Source organism: Lepidochelys kempii, chromosome 6 (genome assembly GCF_965140285.1).
Source record: "Lepidochelys kempii isolate rLepKem1 chromosome 6, rLepKem1.hap1, whole genome shotgun sequence".
Taxonomy (NCBI): domain Eukaryota; kingdom Metazoa; phylum Chordata; order Testudines; family Cheloniidae; genus Lepidochelys; species Lepidochelys kempii.
In genome coordinates this window covers 69,315,397-69,339,467 of record NC_136385.1, presented here as the reverse complement: position 1 = coordinate 69,339,467, position 24,071 = coordinate 69,315,397, and the positions used below count along the sequence as shown (strand labels likewise).

At 43.4% G+C, this 24,071-nt stretch overlaps 1 protein-coding gene across 1 annotated transcript in view; it reads left to right on the top strand.

The window, feature by feature from the left end:
* Window positions 1–24,071, top strand: part of HEATR4 (HEAT repeat containing 4) — a 71,199-nt gene that overhangs the window by 39,068 nt on the left and 8,060 nt on the right. Inside the window, exons 8-15 of the mRNA XM_073348541.2 lie at window positions 2,016–2,176; window positions 4,536–4,640; window positions 8,728–8,846; window positions 9,974–10,154; window positions 13,555–13,624; window positions 16,346–16,535; window positions 18,028–18,106; window positions 21,238–21,409. Coding sequence (XP_073204642.2) covers window positions 2,016–2,176; window positions 4,536–4,640; window positions 8,728–8,846; window positions 9,974–10,154; window positions 13,555–13,624; window positions 16,346–16,535; window positions 18,028–18,106; window positions 21,238–21,409 — 1,077 coding nt within the window. The remainder of the gene's footprint in view (window positions 1–2,015; window positions 2,177–4,535; window positions 4,641–8,727; window positions 8,847–9,973; window positions 10,155–13,554; window positions 13,625–16,345; window positions 16,536–18,027; window positions 18,107–21,237; window positions 21,410–24,071) is intronic.

Genomic DNA, 24,071 nt, shown 5'->3' with positions numbered 1-24,071 from the left:
AAAGGAGGGGCTGCAGTTTCTGGGTTCACATGCAGCAGAAACCCAACTACCCCTCCCCCCGCACAATTCTCTGGGATGATGGCTTCACCCCTCCCCCCACTGCATGGCTAACAGTGGGGAAGATTTCTGTTCAGCCACAGGAAAACAGCCCAGCAGGAATGGGCACCTCTGAATGTCCGCTTATTACAACCACCCTGTTTCAACCAGGTGACCATGAATGATATCACTCTCCTGAGGGTTACACAGAGAGAGAAAGAACGGATGTTGTTTGAATGCCAGCAAACACTGGGATCATACGCTGCAATGCTTTGTTCTGCAATGATTCCCGACTACGTACTACTGGCCTGGCGTGGTAAAGTGTCCTACTATGGAGGATGGAATAAGGCTGCCCTCCCCAGAAACCTTTTGCAAAGGCTTTGGGAGTACATTCAGGAGAGCTTTATGGAGCTCCATATTTCTGCTCCATCCCCAGACACATTAACAGACTTTTCCAGTAGCTGTACTGGCCGTGAATGCCAGGGCAAATTAATCATTAAACACGCTTGCTTTTAAACCGTGTATAATATTTACAAAGGTACACTCACCAGAGGTCCCTTCTCCGCCTTGGGTGGGTTTGAGGGGCTACTGAGTCTAGGTCCAGGGTGATAAACAGATCCTGGCTGCTGGAGAAACCAGTTTCTTTGCTTCCTTGCTGTGAGCTATCTACAACCTCCTCCTCCTCCTCCTCATCTTCCTCGCCCCCAAAACCCTCTTCCGTGTTGCCTCCCACTCCTTGGACGGAGTCAAAGCACAGGGTTAGCATAGTGGTGGCTACACCCCCTAGAATGGCATGCGGCTCATCATAGAAGTGGCATGTCTAGGGCTCTGAAGCGGAGCGGCTTTTGCCTCTCTGGTTTTATAGGAGGCTTGCCTGAGCTCCTTAATTTTCACGCGGCACTGCTGCAGGTCCCTGTTATAGTGTCTGTCCTTCATGCCATTGGAGATTTTTTTCAAATATTTTGGCATTTCGTCTTTTCGAACGGAGTTCTGTCAGCACAGATTTATCTCCCCATACAGCGATCAGATCCCGTATCTCCTGTTTGGTCTATGCTGGAGCTCTTTGGCGATTCTGGGGCAGCATGGTCTCCTGTGATGATGAGCTCTGCATGGTGACCTGTGCAGGTGAGCTCGCCACGCTGGCCAAACAGGAAATGAGATTCAAAAGTTTGTGGGCCTTTTCCTGTATACCTGGCCAGTGCATCTGAGTTGAGAGCGCTGTCCAGAGCGGTCACAACTGAGCACTCTGGGATAGCTCCCGGAGGCCAATACCATCGAATTGCATCCACAGTACCCAAATTCGACCTGGCAAGGCTGATTTCAGTGCTAATCCCCTCGTCGGGGGTGGAGTAAAGAAATCGATTTTTAAGAGCCCTTTAAGTAAAAAAAAAAAAAAAAAAGGGCTTCGTCGTGTGGACGGGTGCAGGGTTAAATCAAGATAATGCTGCTAAATTTGACCTAAACTCGTAGTGTAGACCAGGTACTAAACTCGTAGTGTAGACCAGGCCTTACGCTGAGTGCCCTAATTCCCTCCTTCCCTCCCTCCTACTGTAAGCTTTCACATCAGAAACAGGGTCACAAAGGATCCCATACAATTCACCCACACCACAACTTTTTGTAACCCCAGTGACACTTCCTGCCACCCAATAAGAGGCCTCACTTTACTGTACCTCATGGGGCATATCTCCCTTGGGAGCACATCAGAGTTGCTTAGTCAGCCTCAGGGGTCACTGTTGAGTGGCATAAGCTATCTCTGTCCTCATCACTACTTGCTTGCCAGCTCCGCAGAACCTGGGCTGTGAGAGCCTGGGGCTTTGCCCAAACTTGGTGTACAAGGCAGTTTGGAACATTGAGGGGGAGGCGGGGGGTTGAACTCTCAGTGCTTTGAGATGTACTAAAGAAAGCACCACGGGAAGAGCATTGACTTCATATATCCTGCTGTACAATAACTTCCTCTCTCTCTTTCCCCTTGTTGGTAGGTAATTCTGCAGACAGCTGGGCAGCAGCACAGTGCCTGGCATTGGAGGGCATTGCCACTTTCCCTGTAGTAAAGAAGATCCTTTCCCAGATGTTTGATAAGAATGACAGCACCACAGAGGAGCAGGCATGTCTTCTATTAACTCAGCTCAGTGAATGCTCGGTAGGTACCATTGCTGGAGAGGAGAGAAGCACCACAGAAAGACAGGAAGGATCTGTGTGGCTGGGATCAGCCCTGCCTTCTGGCTCTATCTCCCTGGGTAAAATTCACCCCATACAGAGGTCCAGCACAAGACCTGTGCACCACTTAACCCCTTGTCCTGAACCTCTGCACAGGGTTGACTTTCACACTCAACAAGAAATGACTGGGCAGAGTCTGTTCTGCTATGGTTTATTTCTTTCTTTATTCAAAGCTCTATCTCAGGTCTTCTCAGGGTATGTCTACACTGCATGCTCCTTTCAGCGGTGTGTAGAATACAAGCGCTGCATGCCCTCCCCAAGCGTGGGTATAAATAAGGGTGGATAAAAGTCAATTATTTTTTTTTAATAATCGGATTTTTTTTTAATTTAAATCAGATTTTTTTGATAAAATACTTTTTGAGGAAAAAACTAAGATACACTTTAGCTCAAAGATATCTCATCATGGAATAGGGATTATAAATTCTAATTCTATAATATGAGACAATATATTCATGTAATGTTTAAGAAAAGTTTTGTAAATTAGTTCCAATAGTTCATGGATTAGGGACCCAATCTTATGGGGTTCCACAGGCTTCTGTATAGGTTATTATTATTTAGGTTAATCTTTCTATATACCCAATGGGACTCAGTGCTCAGTCTAGAAAATACCATCAGAGATGCTTAGTTTTGCCATTCTCAAACTGTGGATTTGTGTCTCCAGAGGTAACATGCTTGTTAACAGCAAAAAAGTTTTAAAATAAATAAATACTATATAGAGGTGAGAAATAACAGACCTCAACTCTATTGTCCCTCTGCAAATTTGTGTACACAGAGTCAATCCCTTACCTCTCTCTAAAAGTGCAAAGTTTCAAAAAGTTCAATGAATAGAAGATTGTTGGGGCGGAATAGATCTGGACAAGGAGAAGAAGTCTGGAGATAAATGTGAGAAGCGAGGGACATATGCTTGTTTTGTTAAAATATTATATGTTTGCTGTTGAAGAAAAAATCCAGAATACTTAACGTTGTTGTTTTAGTTAAATAAAACAATTTAAATGTCTATCTGGTGATGTTCTCCTCCTAATACAGCATGGCAAGAAAATCCTCCAAATATTAATGATTAACCTGTTGAATTGGAGATAGTTCACCTCCCAATGACTTCATAATATCTGCTTCAATTACCTTTGGTAAATGAAATAACCAAACAGTCATTTATTTTCTGATATAGCTGTAGAACTAATCTGAAAAGTTTTCAAAATAAATCACTGTTTAAAAATGTATAGTGTGTATCTTCTAAAAATGAAGCCTACATCTATCTCTGAGTTGTGAAGAATATGGATTAAGGTTATAACAACCAACAAGAATGCAGTTTTGTGTAGAAATCCATGATTAAATCGAATCTTCCTGACTAGTAATTTAAATCAAATCCACCCCAGTATAAATAGCAGTGTAGATGCTGAGGCACTGTTTAGGCGAGTAAAGACACACCTGAACCCTATAAGTAAGTTCCCGGGTATGTATCCTACAGGGCTCTCTACTTGCCCAAGGAGTGCCTCCCCTGTCTACATTGCTATTTTTAGCAATGTAGTGTCCTGCTATCTCCCACTTCTTGAGTCTTTCTCCACCCAGGAAGCTGTCAGAGCCTTTCCCTGCCATAGTGAAAGACTTTGGCAGCAGGGAAAGGCTCTGGCTGAGGGCAGGCAGAGGTGTGCAGTGTAGAACATAGCCTCAGTCATTTGAGAGCAGGAGCAACTTGTCTCTTGGTTCTGCGTTTAATGTAATTTATTATTGGATAGGAAAATATAGTAAAAAATAAAATAAAAGTAAATTAAATTGAAAAACCAATTTTGTTCTTTATCCATCTGTCACTCCCCGCAGCAAAAGTTTCTGCTGCTTTCATTTCCCAGGCCTTAAAAGGCACAAAGGTTCATCATTTCCTTTCCCCAACTGTCTGTGAGCCATGGCCATGATGCTTCCTTTACAATAAAAGAGATTCTAGCAGAGTTCTAACCCTCTATCATCACCCTCACTTTGGTCTTTCTAAAGAAGCCAAAATCCTCTTCTCATCTGTCATGATGGCTTTATTGGGGTTTTTTATTAGGTGATTTTTCCATACAGTGTATGATAAAAACCTTCCCTCTCTAGCCAACCAAGGGTCAGTCAAAAGTCTTAGGCAAAGTAGCATAAGGCAACATTTCTATAAAATACTGTGGGCAACCCTTGACCCTTCTGGGTGAGCCTGAGCCCTTGCCACTAGCTCTTCCTTTGTGATCTGGATGATATGCCAGTTCATACTGTGTTTGTTTTACCCTGCACTGTTTGTAAACAACCTACCCCTCTTCCAGAGCTTGGTTTACTCCCTACTGGCAGCCAAACTGAACAGCTGCCAGTGGAAAGATCGGATTTTGGCTTGCAGGGCGCTCTCTCGTATCCGTGGGTATGTAAGCCAGGTAAGTCTTGCCTCAAGCTCCCTAGACATAAGTGACTTTCAAAGTCTGTTAGCATATTTCAGCTGTTCAAAGTAGTTCCTCTCCTTTCCATCAACAAAATGTGCCTCCTAGTAGCAACCTGGCTAAGCCTTTCCCAAATTGCCCTTCAGAAGCTGGAGAGGCTGCCTCCTATATCTGTGTAACAGTGTCAATTTCTGAAGCAAATACCTGTCTCCAAAGAGGCCTCAGACACTGGGGTGTTGCAAATCTTGTGCTGTGGAGATCAAGAACTCAGTGCAGCAAGGTGAGGGCTCAGCTTTTCCCTTAGAACTAAGCTGAGAGAACAGACTTGTTATGTATTTCAACCAATCAGATCAGCTTCTCTCTCTGCTGATCTATAACTTAAATTATATGCAAAAACTAGTATTAGGGACAAGAAATCAAGGACTCACAAGACAAAAAATTCCAAACTCTAAGAGTTAACATTAGTGCTTAAATCTGCCTCCTCATGCACGTGGACTATCTCCAGATTTGGGCCATTCCTGTTTCTGGGGCCTCTCACACACAGGTGGCTGCTGTGAGATGTGGAGCTGGGGAGAAGGTTCCTCTTCCCCAGTCTGCAGAACAACTCTACAGACATTCTGTGCAGTAGATTCTGACCCTTTTATGCAGCTCTGCCAGGGTGGAATGGAAGGATCTTGTAGTAGTGGGTCTTCCAACTCTACTACTTCACTGGGCTTCTCATGCTTCTCATGCCCCATCCCCTCCTACACATAACTACACATTATGCTGGAATGCAGGGAGCTCCTGCGGGGCAGTTGTGCCTCCAACACCTCTCCCCCCACCCCCCCGAGCTCCTGCGGGGCAGTTGTGCCTCCAACACCTCTCCCCCCGCCAGTGCATCCAGCCCTCTCTTGCACAGCCGTGCTTCGCTACAGCCTGGGAGCCCTCCACACTCATGGAAGAAGGGCTGGATTTGCCTCTAATCAGGAGGGTCCAGTGGACGACCTATCCTGATTAAGCGCCTTCCTGATTATCCAAATACACATTGATACCTTCTTTTGCAACCCCTGCCAACACCACACACACAAAGGACAGTATCTATGAAGCTCCAGTTAGTCCTCCGTAACCTGGAAGAGGGGATCTCCATATTGGCCTAGAAGGCTTGAGAAAGGCATGTTAATGGAAATAGCTGAACCCAACCAAATTAATATTTTTTCCTGATCAATATTTTCCCTGGGGCCGTCTTCCTCATTGTGTTTCACTAAAAACACACCATTGTTGGGTACAGTTGATTCCATAGAAGACTTAGAATGCGGGATATACAAATATGAACATCAAATAAAATTAGATAATTCCTTTGTCCAAAGATCTTTGGAAGAAAAAGGAAAGTTTAATTCTTCCTGGTGGTTTGAAGGGGCTGATCCTGGAAGAGGCTGAGCGCCCTCCACTCCTACTGAAGTCAGTCAAGTGGAGGGTGCTCAGCTGCTCTCAAGAGGTGCACAATATCTTGCATGATTGGGTCCTAATGGAACTGGCTTGCTATGACCAGAGTGTATTTTAGATATAGAAAAAATGGATCCTTTTTTTGACCTTCCACAAACGTGAAGTTGTCCTGTAATGACACCTTCTGGGCAAGTTAAAGATACACACTCGTGACTCTCCTGTACTGACTACTCACAGATTTTTATGGCCTTGATCCTGCTCCCTTTTAAAGTCAGTGGCAAGACTCCCACTGACTTCAGTAGGGGCAGGACTGGGCCTTTTTACTGCCCATGCTTCTAGTAGTTTCTTCTCAGCGGCAGCTAACACAGTTCAGTCAGGATGCTGCTCTTCATGACAGCTGCTGCTAAAGGAAGCAGCTTTCTCTTTATGTTCTATAAATGGAAGAGTTTACATAGCAGAGTAGAAAATATCAACTAAATTGTGTTTTAATCTAAGCAAAATGATGGTGATGTTATCTCTTGTTAAAGGATCACCTCACCTAGTGTATTCAGGCAACAAGCCAACATGTCTGATGCCAAACCAACAACACCCAATTTGCTACTGTTATCAAATATGGAGGGAAAACACCTACTTCATTGCCAAGATATGGATGCTGTTTTCCGCTCAGAAACTGTTGTTGGCATTTTAAAACAAAAACAAAAAAATCTGCAACAGAAGCACCCAAAAAAACAACCCAACAATTTTTTTCCTTGTTTGTTATGAAATAGGCATCATTTCTTGTTATGACTTTCATCAACACAACTTCACAAAAAGTGTTGATGTTTTTTCCTCCAACTTCGGGACTAATTGCATAAGAAAGGCTTTTCAGTTCTGCACTGAATGATTGCATTAGCATGAAGGAATAGAGATCTGTGTCTGTACAGCACCTAGCACAATGGGGTCCTAGTCCATGACTAAGCCTCCTAGGCACTAGGGTAATACAAATAAATAATTATTCCATCCTGAGCCGGTACAGCTATGTGTACATCCAACCTTTTTTATTTTTTATGCAATCCATTGACTAGAAGAACTCAGATTTAATTTTATAAAAGTATGTTCATTATAACAGGAATGGTGATTAATTCTTCAGTGTTTGGTACACAGTGACTTGTGTTGCTAAAGCAAGTTATAATGGCTTTTTCAATAATAATAGTCTGTTTACTTATAGATTTAAACAACGTTCTGCTGGAAAATTTCTGACCAGCTATAGCGAATGTTAAAGGTGTGCACAGTCTATTTTCAGGAGCTTAGTTAAAGTGCTGTTACGTCTTTTACTCAATGCCTAGGGACTTATGTGGTAGGCACAAGTTTCAAAATTGATAAATAAAATGTGGCCAGGGACCCATTCTGCCTGTATAATTGAGAACAAGGCAATCAACTGCAGAGGGTTTGTTTTTGTTTTTTGAGGCAGGGCGGGGAATGGAATTTAACCAGAAGTTTCTAGTCATCAACCAAGTGCTAGCAAATATACGAATGGGCATACTACATCAGACCAAAGGTCCATGTAGAGCAGTATTGTGTTTTCCGACAGTGGCCAATGCCAGATGATTCAGAGGGGATGAACAGAACAGATAATTATCAAGTGATCCCCCTGTCACCCTTCCCAGCTTCTGGAAAACAGGGACTAGGGACACTTCAGAGCATGGTTTTGCATCCCTGTCTATCCTAGCTAATTGCTGTTGATGGGCTCTATCCTCCATAAACTTATCCTGTTCTTTTTTTAACCCAGTTAGTCTTGGCCTTCACAACATCCTCTGGCAAAGAGTTCCACAGGTTGACTGTGCATTGTGTAAAGAAATACTTCCTTTTTGTTTGTTTTAAACCTGCTGCCTATTCATTTCCTTTGGTGACCCCTAATTCTTGTGTTATGAGAAGGAGTAAATAACACTTATTTACTTTCTCCACACCAGTCAGTATTTTATAGACCTCTGTCATATCCCTCCTTAGTCGTCTCTTTTCCAAGCTGAAAAGTCTCAGTCTTATTAATCTCTTCTCATATGGAAGCTGTTCTATACCCCTAATAATTTTTGTTGCCCTTTTCTGTACCTTTTCCAATTCCAATATCTTTTTTGAGATCGGGCGACCAGATCTGCATACAATATTCAAGATGTGGGCATACTGTGGATTTATATAGAGGCAATATGATATTTTCTATCTTATTGTCTATTCCTTTCCTAATGTTTCCCAACATATTGGGGTTTTATTTTTGACACAATCAAACTTGAGACCTAATGCTGATGTCAATAGGAACTGGACATTCACCACCCTGCAAGACTGAGTTCCAAGTGTGGCCCTTGGGTTCTTGGCCAGTGTGAGCATGGATAGACTCAGACTTCACCACATACTGTTGGAAGGCAGTGCATTAAGGGTGGGATTTGTAAAGTACCCAGTGTTGGCCTAATTTTGCTTCCACTGAAGTCAAGGGTAAAATTCCCACTGACTTCAATGGGAACAAAGTTAGGCCAATATGAGTTCCACCATTCACTTCAATGGCAGCAGAATTAGGTCCGTGCCGAGCCCTTTGGAAAATTCCATCCTCAAGTAGTGTCTTTGGAATCAAAGCAAATGGTTGATTAATGCTGCAGTGAGTCAACCTCAGCCCTTGTGATGATCTTGTGTATAGGACCTGAAGAACAAGCTTGCGCAGCTGATGTGGAATGACTGGAACATGGAGGTGCGCCAGGCAGCTGCCCTGGCACTGGGGCAGATGAAGCTTGGGAAAGAAGTCCATGACCAGCTCAGGTAAGAGTTAACCATCTTGGTAGCTTTGCTATGGGGAAGTGGAGTTCTGAATTATTATCACCCAAATTTCTTGGTCACTTGTGCCATCAGTGTAGCACTACCTAGCAACAATTGCACTAGTATTTCCTTTGCTAAATGGTGGAACCTAGTTAGACACTAGATTAGCAATGGACTACCCTCAGGGCTGATACAGCACTGTATAATTTGGAATTATGGCATATTCTGTAGTCCTAATCTATGACTGTAACCAGGCTTTCAAATACATACTGTATTTAGGGTCTTCTTTATTTACAGTTACAGCCATAATAATTGCAAGTGCATCCTTTTGCATGTGTACATCTGTTCCTGACTTTACCTAGAAACTGTCATGGGAAAGCAGTTACTGTATATACTTGTGCATAAGATATTTACATTAAAATTTCAGCCCACTAACATGGGTTCAGCCTATAATGGGGCCTAGCACTGTAGATCAGTTACATTGATCCACTTACCACCCTGATCGGTAAGCATGAGAGAGCAAGGTGATGGTAGAGTTGGGGAATAACCAATCCAGTGGCTGAAAAGAAAACTATGGGACCCAAGGCTACATTGAAAGTCAGACAAGTCATGGGTCAGCAGCTGAAAAGAGAGAGGAGCAAGTTTTGTGGGCAAGTTTTGTGGAGCCCACTAACATGAATCACTCACTTTTGTTAGATTCTATCTTACAAAATGATGGGCTCTATCCAGTTTATGTGTGGGTTATACGTGAATATATTGGTAAGTATTCACAGGCAGATCTTCTATACTCAGAGAATACACTTGCCAGAAGTAAGGAGCCTGTGAATGCTCACACTGGGCATAACCAATGCTACAACAGGCCTGATTCTATGTGAAGTGTTTAAATATAGGTCTGTTACATGGAGTGACCCCTGGAGTTTTGGGACTCATTACAGTGGGACTAAAGGGCTGAGTCTTTTTTTTTTTTTTTTAAATGAGCAGTGAACAGGAGAGGAACCTTTGAATAGGGATGTAATGAGTCTCAGGGGCTTTGCCCAGTCAGGATAATCCTCCCATTTTTGTGTGCATCCGTCTGGACCATGCAGACCAGGCCCAGCAGTTGCTTATTTAAAACTCCTTTGCGCTCTCAGGGTGAAGCTGAACAGAGGAGATTGCCGGATGAAGGTGGAAGCGCTCTCATTGATTGGCTGGCTACGGCTTATGACAGCGAAGTTGCTTCCGGGCTTCCTTCACTGCTTTTCCAATGACTTTGTTGCAGTCCGGAGAGAAGCTTGCCTTACCGCTGGAGCACTCAGGATCAAAGATGAAATGGTAAGTAGGAGTGTTTAAAAATAAAAATAAAAATAAAAGCCTGATAAAGATCCTGAACCCAAAGGAAAAAAAGATTTCTTTCCTTTATTAATGCTAATTCTAATTTCTGTGTTCCCTTGTTCAAGATGGGATGTACTTACGTGCATCACTCACTTTTGATTCATAGATATTAAGGTCAGAAGGGACCATTATGGTCATCTAGTCTGACCTCCTGCATAATGCAGGCCACAGAGTCTCACCCACCCACTCCTGCAATAAACCTCTAACCTATGTCTGAGCTATTGAAGTCCTCAAATCATGGCTTAAAGACTTCAAGGAGCAGAGAATCCTCCAGCAAGTGACCCATGCCCCATGCTACAGAGGAAGGCGGAAAACCTTCAGGGCCTCTTCCAATCTGCCCTGGAGGAAAATTCCTTCCCGACCCCAAATATGGCGATCAACTGAACCCTGAGCATATGGGCAAGATTCACTCTGTAGTAACTCAGATCCCACCCCATCTAACATCCCATCACAGGCCATTGGGCCTATTTACCATGAATATTTAAAGATCAATTAATTGCCAAAATCGTGTTATCCCATCATACCATCTCCTCCATAAACTTATTGAGTCTAATCTTAAAGCCAGATAGATCTTTTGCCCCCACTGCTTCCCTTGGAAGGCTATTCCAAAACTTCACTCCTCTGATGGTTAGAAACCTTCATCTAATTTCAAGTCTAAACTTCCCGAGACCAGTTTATATCCATTTGTTCTTGTGTCCACATTGGTACTGAGCTTAAATAATTCCTCTCTCTCTCCAGTATTTATCTCTCTGATATATTTATAAAGAGCAATCATATCTCCCCGCAACCTTCTTTTGGTTAGGCTAAACAAGCCAAGCTCCTTGAGTCTCCTTTCATAAGACAGGTTTTCCATTCCTCGGATCATCCTAGTAGCCCTTCTCTGTGCCTGTTCCAGTTTGAATTCATCCTTCTTAAACATGGGAGACCAGAACTACACACAGTATTCCAGGTGAAGTCTCACCAGTGCCTTGTATAACCATACTAAAACCTCCTTATCTCTACTGGAAATAGCTCACCTAATGCATCCCAAGACTGCATTAGCTTTTTTCACGGCCACATCACACTGGCGGCTCATAGTCATCCTGTGATCAGCCAATACTCCAAGATCCTTTTCCTCCTCCGTTACTTCTAATTGATGCGTCCCCAGTTTATAACTAAAATTCTTGTTATTAATCCCTAAATGCATGACCTTACACTTCTTACTATTAAATTTCATCCTATTACTATTACTCCAATTTACAAGGTCATTCAGATCCTCCTGTATGATATCCCGGTCCTTCTCTAAATTGGCAATACCTCCCAGCTTTGTATCGTCCGCAAACTTTATTAGCGCACTTCCCACTTTTTGTGCCAAGGTCAGTAATAAAAAGATTAAATAAGATTGGTCCCAAAAACAATCCCTGAGGAACTCCACTGGTAACCTCCCTCCAGCCTGACAGTTCACCTTTCAATATGACCTGCTGTAGTCTCCCTGTTAACCAATTCCTTATCCACCTTTCAATTTTCATATTGATCTCCATCTTTTCCAATTTAACTAATAATTCCCCATGTGGCACAGTATCAAATGCCTTACTGAAATCTAGGTAAATTAGGTTCACCATATTTCCTTTGTCTAAAAAATCTGTTACTTTCTCAAAGAAGGAGATCAGGTTGGTTTGGCATGATCTACCTTTTGTAAAACCATGTTGTATTTTGTCCCATTTACAGTTGACCTCAATGTCCTTAACTACTTTCTCCTTCAAAATTTTTTCCAAGACCTTGCATACTACAGATGTCAAACTAACAGGCCTGTAGTTACCCAGATCACTTTTTTTCCCGTTTCTTAAAAATAGGAACTATGTTAGCAATTCTCCAATCATACGGTACAACCCCTGAGTTTACAGATTCATTAAAAATTCTTGCTAATGGGCTTGCAATTTCATGAGCCAGTTCCTTTAACATTCTTGGATGAAGATTATCCAGGCCCCCCGATTTAGTCCCATTAAGCTGTTCAAGTTTGGCTTCTACCTCGGATGTGGTAATATCTACCTCCATATCCTCACTCCCATTTGTCATCCTACCATTATCCCTAAGCTCCTCATTAGCCTTGTTAAAGACTGAGGCAAAGTATTTGTTTAGATATTGGGCCATGCCTAGATTATCCTTAACCTCCACTCCATCCTCAGTGTTTAGTGGTCCCACTTCTTCTTTCTTTGTTTTCTTCTTATTTATATGGCTATAGAACCTTTTACTATTGGTTTTAATTCCCTTTGCAAGGTCCAACTCTCCTTGACTTTTAGCCTGTCTCACTTTATCCCTACATGTTCTGACCTCAATAAGGTAGCTTTCCTTGCTGATCCCTCCCATCTTCCACTCCCTGTATGCTTTCAGCTTTTTCTTAATCACCTCTCTGAGATGCTTGCTCATCCAGCTTTGTCTCCAACTCCTGCCTTTGAATTTTTTCCACTTTCTTGGGATGCAGGCTTCTAGCTTACAAAATGATGGGGACTGAGGGTGCTGAAGAGTCAAATTATTGTGGGTTGTGAATATTTCCTCCCATATGGAATAGAGAAACCATGTATCTCCAAAATATTGGTTCTGAACATGCATGCTGGGAATCTGCCCACAGGTACATAAAATGGATCTAGTGGACAATGAATCTCTTTGTGCCAAAAAGAACTGCCTCCTCTCACCCCACCTACACAAACCTTCACCCAGAACACTAATCAAACAGGAACTTCTTCAAGGCTTGGAAGAGTTTGATTAACTTTTAGAATCATCATTTTTTCAGGTTTGCATTCACTTCTGCAATCCCTGGTTAGAACCTGGTGCAGAAGCCTGGAAGTGAGGCTCTCGGTACAGTATGTGTGTGCCCCGCTGTAAAGTCAAATGCAGGTGATGTCCTTCAGTTGCAAATTAAAACGGAAAATAAACCAGACTGATAATTCTAGCACTATTCAGGCAGGTACTGGATTCTGCAGGAAGCAGTGCCGGATCTGGAGGGCCATGCAGGCTTTTACTAGAATAAGTGACTGCCTGTAGAAATTAAAACACTCATGAGGTCACACTGTTCGCCATCCCTCATGAACACAAACCTGGTATGCCCCTGGAATACAACCCATTTGGAGGGGTCTTCTGGCTCTTCTCTCCAAATCACCATCTCTACCCTGTATGACTGTATGTGTGTTCTGTCCGGTATTGTTTTCACTTGTGCCTTTAGGCTGTTAGCTCTTTAGGACAGTGACTTGTTCATTATTTGGTGTGGGTCACATCCTATATAGTATCACACATTTATATGATCCTATATAAATAATAAAGCATGATGATAATATCTCCTAACAGCTATATCCTTCCACCTCAGGTGCTAACGTGCCTCTTTAAGATGATGCAGACTGACCCTCATTGGAAAATCAAGGCTTTTGCCATCAAAGGTATTGTAGTTAGTTGGTGAAGACTTGTTGCTTTAATAGGATATTTTTTGTTTATTGTGAGGATTTTAATATTTTAGTTTTTTAAATAATATTTAAGGTTTCAAAATTTGCAACTTTAATGTCAGACATGGCACATGTGAACAGACAACAATTCTAACGGTAATAGAAATACTACAGCAGTATCTTTGAAATAGAATATTAGTCTAACAAAGTACACAAATTCTGAACCTCTGCTACATGGCCAGCAAATAGTAGCTTTTAACATTTTAAATGTAACTACTTCCAGGGATCCCATACCAGGAGAAAAAGCTTCTTCACTGGTGGATTTGCAAATGGGGCACAGTGGTACCCCCAAACTTCTCAATCCACTAAGAGGAACAATCCTTCCAATTCTCCAAATTCCTTAATAACCAATATTTAAGTATCAGGGTCCAGTTCAGTAAATGAACTCAGTCTGCTTTGCATCCTCCCTCTCTCCCTTCTGTGAAAGTTTTTAAGTGGTTTAGAACATCAGAAGAAGACTTGGGTAGATTTATTTTGGTTTTTAAAAATACATTGACTTGAGGAAGCAATATTATTGCTGGCTGAGAATTCTAAACTGTGCATGTGCCAGGGCCAGAAAGCATTAGTCTAAAAAAAATCATATGAATGATAGTATCCTTCATACTTTTATCTCCGCTTTCCTCTGTGGAGCTTTGGCCCAGATCCTCAAAGGTAGTTAGGCTCCTAACTTCCATCAAAGTCAATGGAAGTTAGGAACTTAAATACCTTTAAGGCCCAAATCCTTAATGTACACAACAAACATTCATTAAGTCTTGCAACCCTACGGCAAGTACTATCTCCATATTGTAGATGGGGAAACAGACAAAGAGAGCTTATGTGGCTTCCTTTTGTTCCAGACACCTCCCAGAAAATGGTGATGTGTGATTATTCCTCCATTTCTAGAATGCTCACCTGTTGGGTTCCTCAGAGTTCTATTCCCCACTCCTCTCTTTTTTCATCATTACATGAAGCCAAGAGGGGAAGCATGAGGATCTATGTCTCAGGTCTCAAATGCCAACAATACACAGAAAGAATCATGCTCTACATCTCCTTCACCTGGATGCAAATAACACCAACCTATCCCAGTGCCTGGCTAAAAGGCAGCTGGCTGAAGCTGAACCCAGGCACGATGGAGGTGATATTGCATGGAAGAAGGAAACATTTTGAAGAGTTAGTATCCCATCCCCCTCTATTGAGGCTGTCTGCCACTAGATTGTCAAATCAGTTTGCAGCCTTGGGCTCCTTATTGATACCAGAGGCTCAAAGAGCTACAGCTGCAAAAAATGCCTTCTTCCACCTCAGGCTAGTTAGAAGATTGCACCCAATCCTTTGGCCATGATGATACATACATTTGTGTGATGTAGAGTGCAAGTTGGATTTACTGCAGGTCACTACAGTTAGATACAAGATGAGCCCACAACCCTTTAAAAAAACCAACAACACTTCAGTTAATCTTCAATGCTGCAGATTATCTAACTCCAGCCATCAAAAGCATATCACCCTGGGGCAATGGCAGCTGCCAGGGAGAGGGAGCCAGAAGAGCAGCAGCAGCAGACCCTGCAGGCAAACTCCTCCTATTTTCACACTGAAACAGGGTCCCTTCCTTATGTGCCCCCCCCCCCCCCAGATCCATAGAGTTGTGAGGGAACAAAAATGTACAATCCTTCAAACCAGAGAGGACAATTCCAGGATAACTTTGGGTTTTTCCATGGGCTGGTGGTGATTTGGGGTGCATACATCTGTCTGTCCTAAGTAGTGATCCCCCATTACCGTAGTGTCTGAGTGCCTCACAATATTGAATGTATTTATCCTCACAACACAGACACAGAGAGGCTAAGTATCTTGCTCAAAGTTAGACACAAAGTCTGTGGCAGAGCAAGCAATTGAACCCAGATCTCCTGAATCCCAGTCTAGTGCCCTAACCACTGGAAAATCCTTCCTCTCTGGGAAATACATAACACAGCTATGATGTTATGCTTCAACTAGATGCAATTTTTAGACACGGAGGATGCTGAGCCTTTTGACCACTATACTCAATGTCAAAATGGTGTATTTTACATATCCCTGAACACCTCATTTTTCTGTATCTCGGCAGCCTATTATTTACATATTGTATTATTGTCTTAGAACTTCCTTCTCATAGGCAGCCACTCAATTTAAAATTAGAAAGCAATAAATTTAGAACAAATGTTTTTAAATATTACTTTCAGCACCCTAGATTCTTGGAGATTTTGAAACCATAGAATGTGAACACATCAAACTGTGACTGGATTTCTAAAAAGAATGGGATAACATTATGATGGTGATATTTGTAGGTGGGTGTAAGGCTAAAATAGGTGTAATCAAATTCCATGCTTCAGGATATAAGCTGGTTGTTACAGAGGTAAGCAAAGAGTCCCCACCTCTTCCCCTTTCCCAAGCAACACTGCACAATTGACAAAGCACATTGGGGTTTTTTTTGTTTTTGTTTTTTAATGTTTGTCTGTAGCACAATCTATTAGCTACTTGTTGGAGGTTTCTTCTGCCCTGTTTGACAAATGCTCTGTTCCTAAGATTCCACAAGCAGGAAGCCATTAGCAATCCCAATAAATAGAGAGAAGCGCATCCGTTAACACAACCAAACCCCGGCATGAAAAAATTAAAACAAAGAAAAGCACTTGATTTCCCCTTTTATGGCAGCACTGGGCCAAATAGGCCATGTGACCCCCCAGCTGAAACATCATCTTCTTTGGGCTGTTCATCATGAGGAGGAACCTGGAGTACGAAGAGAGGCCTGTCGTAGCATCGTCACCCTCCAGCTGCAGGATGAAAGTGTTCGGGCCATCTTATTGGAGAGGTTGATTCTGGAGCCAAATGAGATGGTCAGAGAGTAAGTAGCTAGGCTTCAAAAGGAAAACATGCTCAGGGCAAAATAAAGCCCCTCTCTCATTATGGTTTTGTCAGTGGATACTCCCCAGGGCTCCAAGCATATGCAGTGTGCTCTCCTTCCTTCTGAGGGATGCTGCTTTCTTTCCTAATAAACCCTGCATGCTCACAACATAGCAGGGATGGTGCAACATATAATTTCCTCCCAAGATGCTCCTTTAGTCAATTGCTAAGGGGTTTCTAAAGACTAATTTAGTGACCCACACATTAACCCTTCTCTTACTGTCTCTAAAACCTACCTTTCAAAGCAGCTGACATTTGTCAGCTGGGGTTGGGGGAAGATTGAAGGAGGCACAAGTGTTCTGTCACACCACTATTCCAACTCCCCGTACCCACTTCATGAAGCTCTTAGACTCAATATCTGCCAAGACTTCTGGAGATAGTTCCATGGGTACCATAATTAAATCCCTCCTCTCACTCAGCTTGTCCAGCCCATTCCACACTTGATGTTGGATGTCTTACTAAAGTAGGGAGGATTGGGCAGACTTTTCTATTTGAACATAACTTCTCAAGGGAGACAGACTATCAATACTCCAATTCCATGATTCTTGAACTGTGGTCCATGGAGCACTTGCTAGTGGTTTGGGGAGAGTTGGCAAGTCATATGGTGTCAGCTATTGTCTTTGTCCAACATTAAATGAAGCAAAAAAGATTTTCCCAATCTTGATTTTTTTTTCATATAAATGATTGTCACAGTAGTCACTGGTATATTCTGAGGGCCCAAACAGGAAGGTAAGTATAGGAAAATCTCTCTATTAAGTTGTGCTGACAAAAGATGCTATCAGATCATTAAAGACCAGGGTCCTATTCTGTTTTCATTGATGCCAGTTTTACATTAGTGTGACTCTGTTGGCTTCAATAGTTACACCATAGCTATACCTATGTAACTGAGATCAGGGCCACAAGTGGTCAAGATCATCAGTTTTACTTCTCATCTGAAAGTGTGCCCCAGCATCATGTCCCCTAACATGCTACGGCTTTGCTTCAGTACCAATGCAAAGAAAGGGGGGATCCTTAAATATGTTTGTTAAATCACATTTTTAAATATATATGTATTGAGTTACTAACACTGCTTCTAGCAGCACTTAACAAATCATTAACGCTGGTTATCTTACCACCTTGCTCCCCTCACTCATCTACTACCTCTATGCAATTCTGTACTCACTCCCCCGCCAATCCTCTGAAGCCCGGACCAACTGGTGGGCCAACCCATGCCAATGTGGGAACACTATCCCTTCCTTCATCAGGTCACAGTGATAGCTGCTGCTTGTACCGCTTCACATGTATATGTGAGGCAAATGAGAGAAGGCAGCACAGATTGGAAGACTTGGCTGGTTCCCAGGTAGCATGTGAACTTCATTGCTTTTTGTGGCTCTTGCTTTTTCTTCAAGCTTCTGCTGTGCATAAGTAACAAGTCTTTTATCACTTCTGTTTAGGGAAATGAATAAAGCTGTGAAGGTTCTCAATTTTCAACATACAGAGGAACAGGAAATGATTCAGAAGATCAAGAATGAGGTGAAGAGACATTGAGAGCCCAGCTCATAGAGGAAATGTGCTCAGGGCTTTTGGTTGGAAGATAGGGGAATACAACTTCATATTTAGAGATGGTTAGAAGGCAACTGATCTCTCTCCCCCACACACAGAGCTAATAAATTTGAGGGGAAGGAGGTGTCACCATCTCAGCTAGAGGATGGATGTTCCATGGGGTGGCCAACCTGTGGCTCCGGAGCCACATGCGGCTCTTCAGAAGTTAATATGCGGCTCCTTGTATAGGCACCGACTCTGGGGCTAGAGCTACAGGCGCCAACTTTCCAATTTGCCAGGGGGTACTCACTGCTCAACCCCTGGCTCTGCCACAGGCCCTGCCCCCACTCCACCCCTTCCCACCCCCTTCCCTGAGTCTGCAGTGCCCTCGCTTCTTCCCCCTCTTTCTCCCCCCCTCCCCCCGAGCCTCCTGCATGCCACGAGACAGCTGATTGGGAGGTGCGGGGAGGGAGAGGGAGGCGCTGATCAATGGGGCTGCCAGTGGGTGGGAGGCACTGGGGGCGGGTTGGGGGAGCAGTTAGGGGGCTGCTGACATATTACTGTGGCTCTTTGGCAATGTACATTGGTGAATTCTGGCTCCTTCTCAGGCTCAGGTTGGCCACTCCTGCATTAGAGCTTGGTCAAGAGATAGTAAATGACATCACTTAGGTGGGGGAATAAGATCTAACGTGGATAAAGTCTCACTGTGACATAATGAGCATCTGCAGCTCAAGACTGCATTGGCCTTTTTTTATCATCATATCACACTGCAGCCTTGGATTAATTTACTGACCGCTTCTCAGAATTGGAATATTAAGTATTGCTTCAGGGAGAAGTCAGCACAGAGAAGAATTTCAAGTCTCTGTCCCAGGTGCATGTGATCACTCATACTATGTGCATTATACAGTATTCTATCTAACATTAGGCACAACCACATTCAGAAAGAACTGAATATAAAATATTTCTCATTTTCCTCCTTAAAAATGGGGATTCTTTTTAAATTGTCAAATAATGCTTTCTCCTAGTTATATGTAGTCCAGCATATATTCAGGGCCCTGTGTAATATGTGGCTGTACTTCATCATTCCATCTTTTCCCCCTGGGGCATAGCCACAGGTGGGGCTAGGTGAGCCACGGCCCACCCACTCAGCATCCAGGCCCACCCAAATCTGAGTAGGGGTGTAGTGCTGCCACAGCGGTCCAGAGAGTCACATGGACACCTGAAATCCAGGACAGAGCTATGCGCCCGCCCTTCAGAAATCTACGCTTCGGCAGCTCTGCCTTGCCATTTTCTGAGCCGCCTCATGCGCGTGCCCAGCTCGGCAGGTGAAGGCCTGTGTCTGGGGGCACCAGGGCTAGGAAGAGGGCGTGGTGTCAGGGGAGAAGCTGAGCTAGCACAGTGTGTCATTGCCTGTGCACCCGAAAGTTGGGGCCCACCCAGATTTCCACTCCTAGCTACAGCACTGCTGTATTCTGCAGATGTGTTCTAAAATCTGAACTTGCAATGAAAACCTTTCAAACATCTACTGAACGTACCCAATGCAGTGTTGTCTTCCTGGGTCTGTAGTCATCCTGTACAAATAGCTCTAAGAAAAGTCTGAGCTGCCCCATTCATCTCATTAGGGTATTGACTCTGAAACCTCAAGCTGACCATTTAAATGACCATTTTTTTGGCTGTTTCACTGCTGATCGGTTTGGGCCAGATTGTGATAAATTTACCCATGCTGAACAGTACCTTGCACTTACAGCATAAGTAGGTCTATAGAAGTCAACAAGACTAAGTGGGGAGTAATGCCCAGATCCATGAAGGGACTTGGCACCTAAACCCCAGATTTAGGCACCTAAGTCTCAGTTTTTGGTGCCACCGTGATCCACCAAACTCCTGCTCAGCTGCTGCCTAACCCTGTATGCATCTAAACTCATTGTAAAAGTTCCCCAGCTGTCTTTGGGCGTGCACACTGCTACCTCACTAGGCATCCTATCTCCTAGCTAACCAGATAGGCAGAGGAATGCATATCTCCCCTGTGGGCTTTGATCCGGTAGGCAGCAATGGTGGTGTCCATCTTATAACAGCCCAGTAGTAGTTAGAGCACTCTCCGGGGATGTAGGAAACCCAGGTTCATTTCCCACCTCCGCCAGAGGAGAGAGGATTTGAACAGGAGTCTGCCACATGTTTCAGGAGGGTGCGCTAGCCATTGAGATATTCTGTTACAGGGCTGTCCACACCGGCACTTTTATCATGAAACTTTTGTTGGTCAGGGGTGTGTGTTTTTTCACACCCTGACCAACAAAAGTTTTACTAACAAAAGTGCCAGTGTAGAGATAGCCTTAGTGTATCACAGTCTAGCAGGATGTTATTGCAGAAGTGCCAGTGTGCTTATTCCATAATCTCCAAAGTGTCAAAAACCCCAGTTGTCCCATACACAGCTTCCCCTAACAACTTCTACAAAGCAGCTGTGCTTTGGCAATACAAACACTATTTGCATATTGAAAAATTAAGGACCAAGCAAAAAACTGAAATTAATATCTAAACAATAGAAGGATGACAGCAATGTGTTTTCATTTATTTTCATGTTATGTTTTGAATGGACATTCTTGTTAATTTAATCTGGAGCTGCTCCAGAAATTCCAGTCTGCGGCCCAGTGTGCCAAAACTTTTATCTAGTTTCCTGTGCAATATATGAAGCCTTACATAATTAGCTTTTCCATCCAAACGAGCAAAAAACGTATCATTCGTGGATTTTCCTTGTAGGGAGTGGCAACTATAGCAGCCCTCTGTCCCATATTTAATACACTTTTATTTTTCTGATTGAGCAACTGAGTTTCTTATGGGCAAGAAAATGTGGCGCTCACACTTTCACAAAAGATACTCAGAACTATCCACTGTGCTTACTCACAAGCTGCTGGCTCCAGGACTTAATGAAAATAACCTTGCAAGATTCAACAGTCCAGACAAAAAATATGCTTGTTCACCCCTTTACCATGATTTATAATGGAAAAAACTAATTGCTATTTGCCTGCCCCCCCAAAATTGCTCATGCCACTCGAGTTGAATTTTGCAATTAAGAATTTGAAGACTTATCATCAGACTAACTGGTCTCCTGTTCCGCATTTTTTATCCAGATTTCCAGGCTAAGCCAAAAGGACTTGGTGACCCGGAAACTGCTGAAACTCGAAGAGATTATAGGTCATTTGTGGCAGGAAGCCAACCGAATCTATCATGCAAAGGAGCATAGCTCTGCCCACAAGGATATACTGCAGAACCTCATAGCTGTCCTTGGATCCACTTTCTCTGGTAATGTGTGTGTGTGTGTGTGTGTATGGATTAGAAGGGATGTGTTACATGGATCACTTCCTTTCAGAAGAGATCATACCAGTCTTTTGAGTTACTTATTCGGTGGGAGGAGGTTATAGCATTCAATAGCTCTCCCAGAAGATACTGCATATCATTCAAAGGATAGGAGAGTTGTAGATGCAAAGGATATAAAACTTGATTTCAGTCATTAAAAAATTCTCTGGGCTGCTAAGGCTACCTTGCACTGCTTGGCTTTCAAATGGCTGGAGCTAGTCAGTAGAGAATTCTCCTTGCATAGGGAAAACTCTCCGTCACCTCCTAGCTACACTACACTAGCTGCTCCCCACAATCCAACCCTTGGTGTGATAGGGGATGCCCGGGTATGTTCTGGCATGGACAGGGAACGATACTCCACACTGGCATGAAGTCTGTTCTGGAGCTTGTCCCAGTGGTGCAAGTAGGAGTAGGTTGCCTGCGAGTCTAACTTTCTTGTGGCCAAGGATTAAGGATCTGCAACGGAACGGGTGTCATTCAGAAGTGTTCAGTTTCCATACAGAGACCTGGAGCTAGAGGCGTGGAGACCCACGGCTGTTTCCCTACCCACTGGTGCAAGAACACTGACTTCCTACTACAACTCGTTAGTGCAGTGTTGGGTAGAACACATACAGAAGCACTTCTCAGTCAGGAGAGTAGCGTGTGCTGAGTAAAAAGATTCTGGTGTGTGGAAGGGAAACTGCCAGTGTCATTAGGAAGGGAGACAAGGAGCCATCCATATAAATCTCTTCTTTATAGAAAAAAGTTGCTGACAGTGAGGCTTCTTCACTATCCACCCACTTTACAGAAGCTGGAACAGAACCCAGATCTGTCAAGAGTTTCCTCACTCATATCTGAGTATTGCTGAGTAAGTGGGTTTGAGGATTAGGACAAGGTTGACAGCGTGGACAGGGAATGGTCAGAGGGATCAGGCCATCTGATAAGACCCAAGTGATGTGCTACCATGAAGGAGACAAACTCAAAGTCCCACAATTTTCATGGTGCTAACAAGTCAATAAAAAGTGGGTTCCTTCCCCTATCCCAATGACCCTTTTCCCTACAATGATCGTATTAGGCTTGCCATTAGAGTACTGACTACAAGATCAACAGAACCCAGAAACCTATCAGTCACTCCCACTTTACACAGTCTTTATGTGGGGGCTAGAGGGCAAACAAAGATGAAATTTGGATAAATGCGGGGTGTCCCTGTGCTCTGAATTACGCTGGGACAATACCAGCAGTACAGTGAGAGAAAAATTTGGATTGGTCTTTGTCATTTCAGTACTAAAATTATCATAATCAACAGCACGTTCTAGGTGTTTACATTACATTAATGCTTATGTTAAGCTGTTTCAATTCTACCTTATGTGAAATAGATTTGACTGCACTCACATTTGCTAGATGCAAACATTGGTTAACCAATTCACCCAACAATAGGAAATTTATAAACTGTGTAGTACTTTGGGCTCCACATTTGAACTAATGGGGAGGTTTATCTGGATTCAAAATGCTTAATCATTAAAAAAAAAAAAGCTACAAAATATTTCATCATCACAAAATTAATTTCTGTCATTTCCAGAACCCATCATTGTCTTAGCACCAGCAAAATATTTGAGCACTTTCTACTGGTGTTGCAGCAGCTACTTTATTTCCAGTACTACACAAACATCAGTGATGATGCTACCATGTGAAAAAATTCTCCACTCTTAGCGATGGTGTGGGGGAGAAGAGGAGTGTTTCTTTACTAAATAGAAAAAGGAGAGATACCAGGAACAAGGGTGTTACTTTTCAAATTTGTAAGGTTTTACAGATAACGCAGAGTAAGACTAAAATAAAAAGCTAATAGTATCTTCTTACTCTTACCGGCTAACATCTAAGATTACAAGCTTGTGCATATTTAGTATAGTCTGCTACACACCATAGGAGAAATTCAGAGGTCCTTTGTAATGTGATGATGAATGCATAAGTCAATCAGTAGATGTAAATGAGACTAAGTCGGTGTAAAAATATATGTAATCCAATACGGCAAACTTCTTGCAGCGCCGAGACCCTCCCCCCCACACTAGGCAGAAGCCAGAAGCAACATGTTTGGGGGGGGGAATGTGACCCCAGATTTTTACCAGGGTTTGCTGGCCCCACTTGGTCACATGCTGCTGCCAGACCCCCTCCCTGCATGGCAGCTGCTGGAGCTGGCAAGCGAGGATCCTGGATCCTACGGAGAGGCAGGGGCAAACAGCTGGGAGCTGCACGGAGAGCTGCAGCAAAATAGCGGCTGCCTCTCCCCATGCAGCTAAAGCAGCGGCCCCTCCCTGCAGCTCCCAGCTGTTTGTCACTGCCTCTCCATGCGGAGCTAACACCTGGGAGTTGCACGGAGGGGTGTGACTCAAGCTGTTGTGGGGAGAGAAGCACCAGTTGTCTCTAGTTGTCCCCTAGCCCCACCACCCCACTGCAGAAGCCATGAGCTCCCCCTGACCCCAGTCTGGTAGGCGGAGAATGGGAGGGGGGAGCTCCACAAGCGTTACTTTAACTGTAAGAGCTTCATGTGGCTCGCAAGCCACGGTTTGGCCACCCCTGCTATAAAGGAATCATAGGCTGCTACACCTTATTTTATCGCATAAAAGGTAAAGAA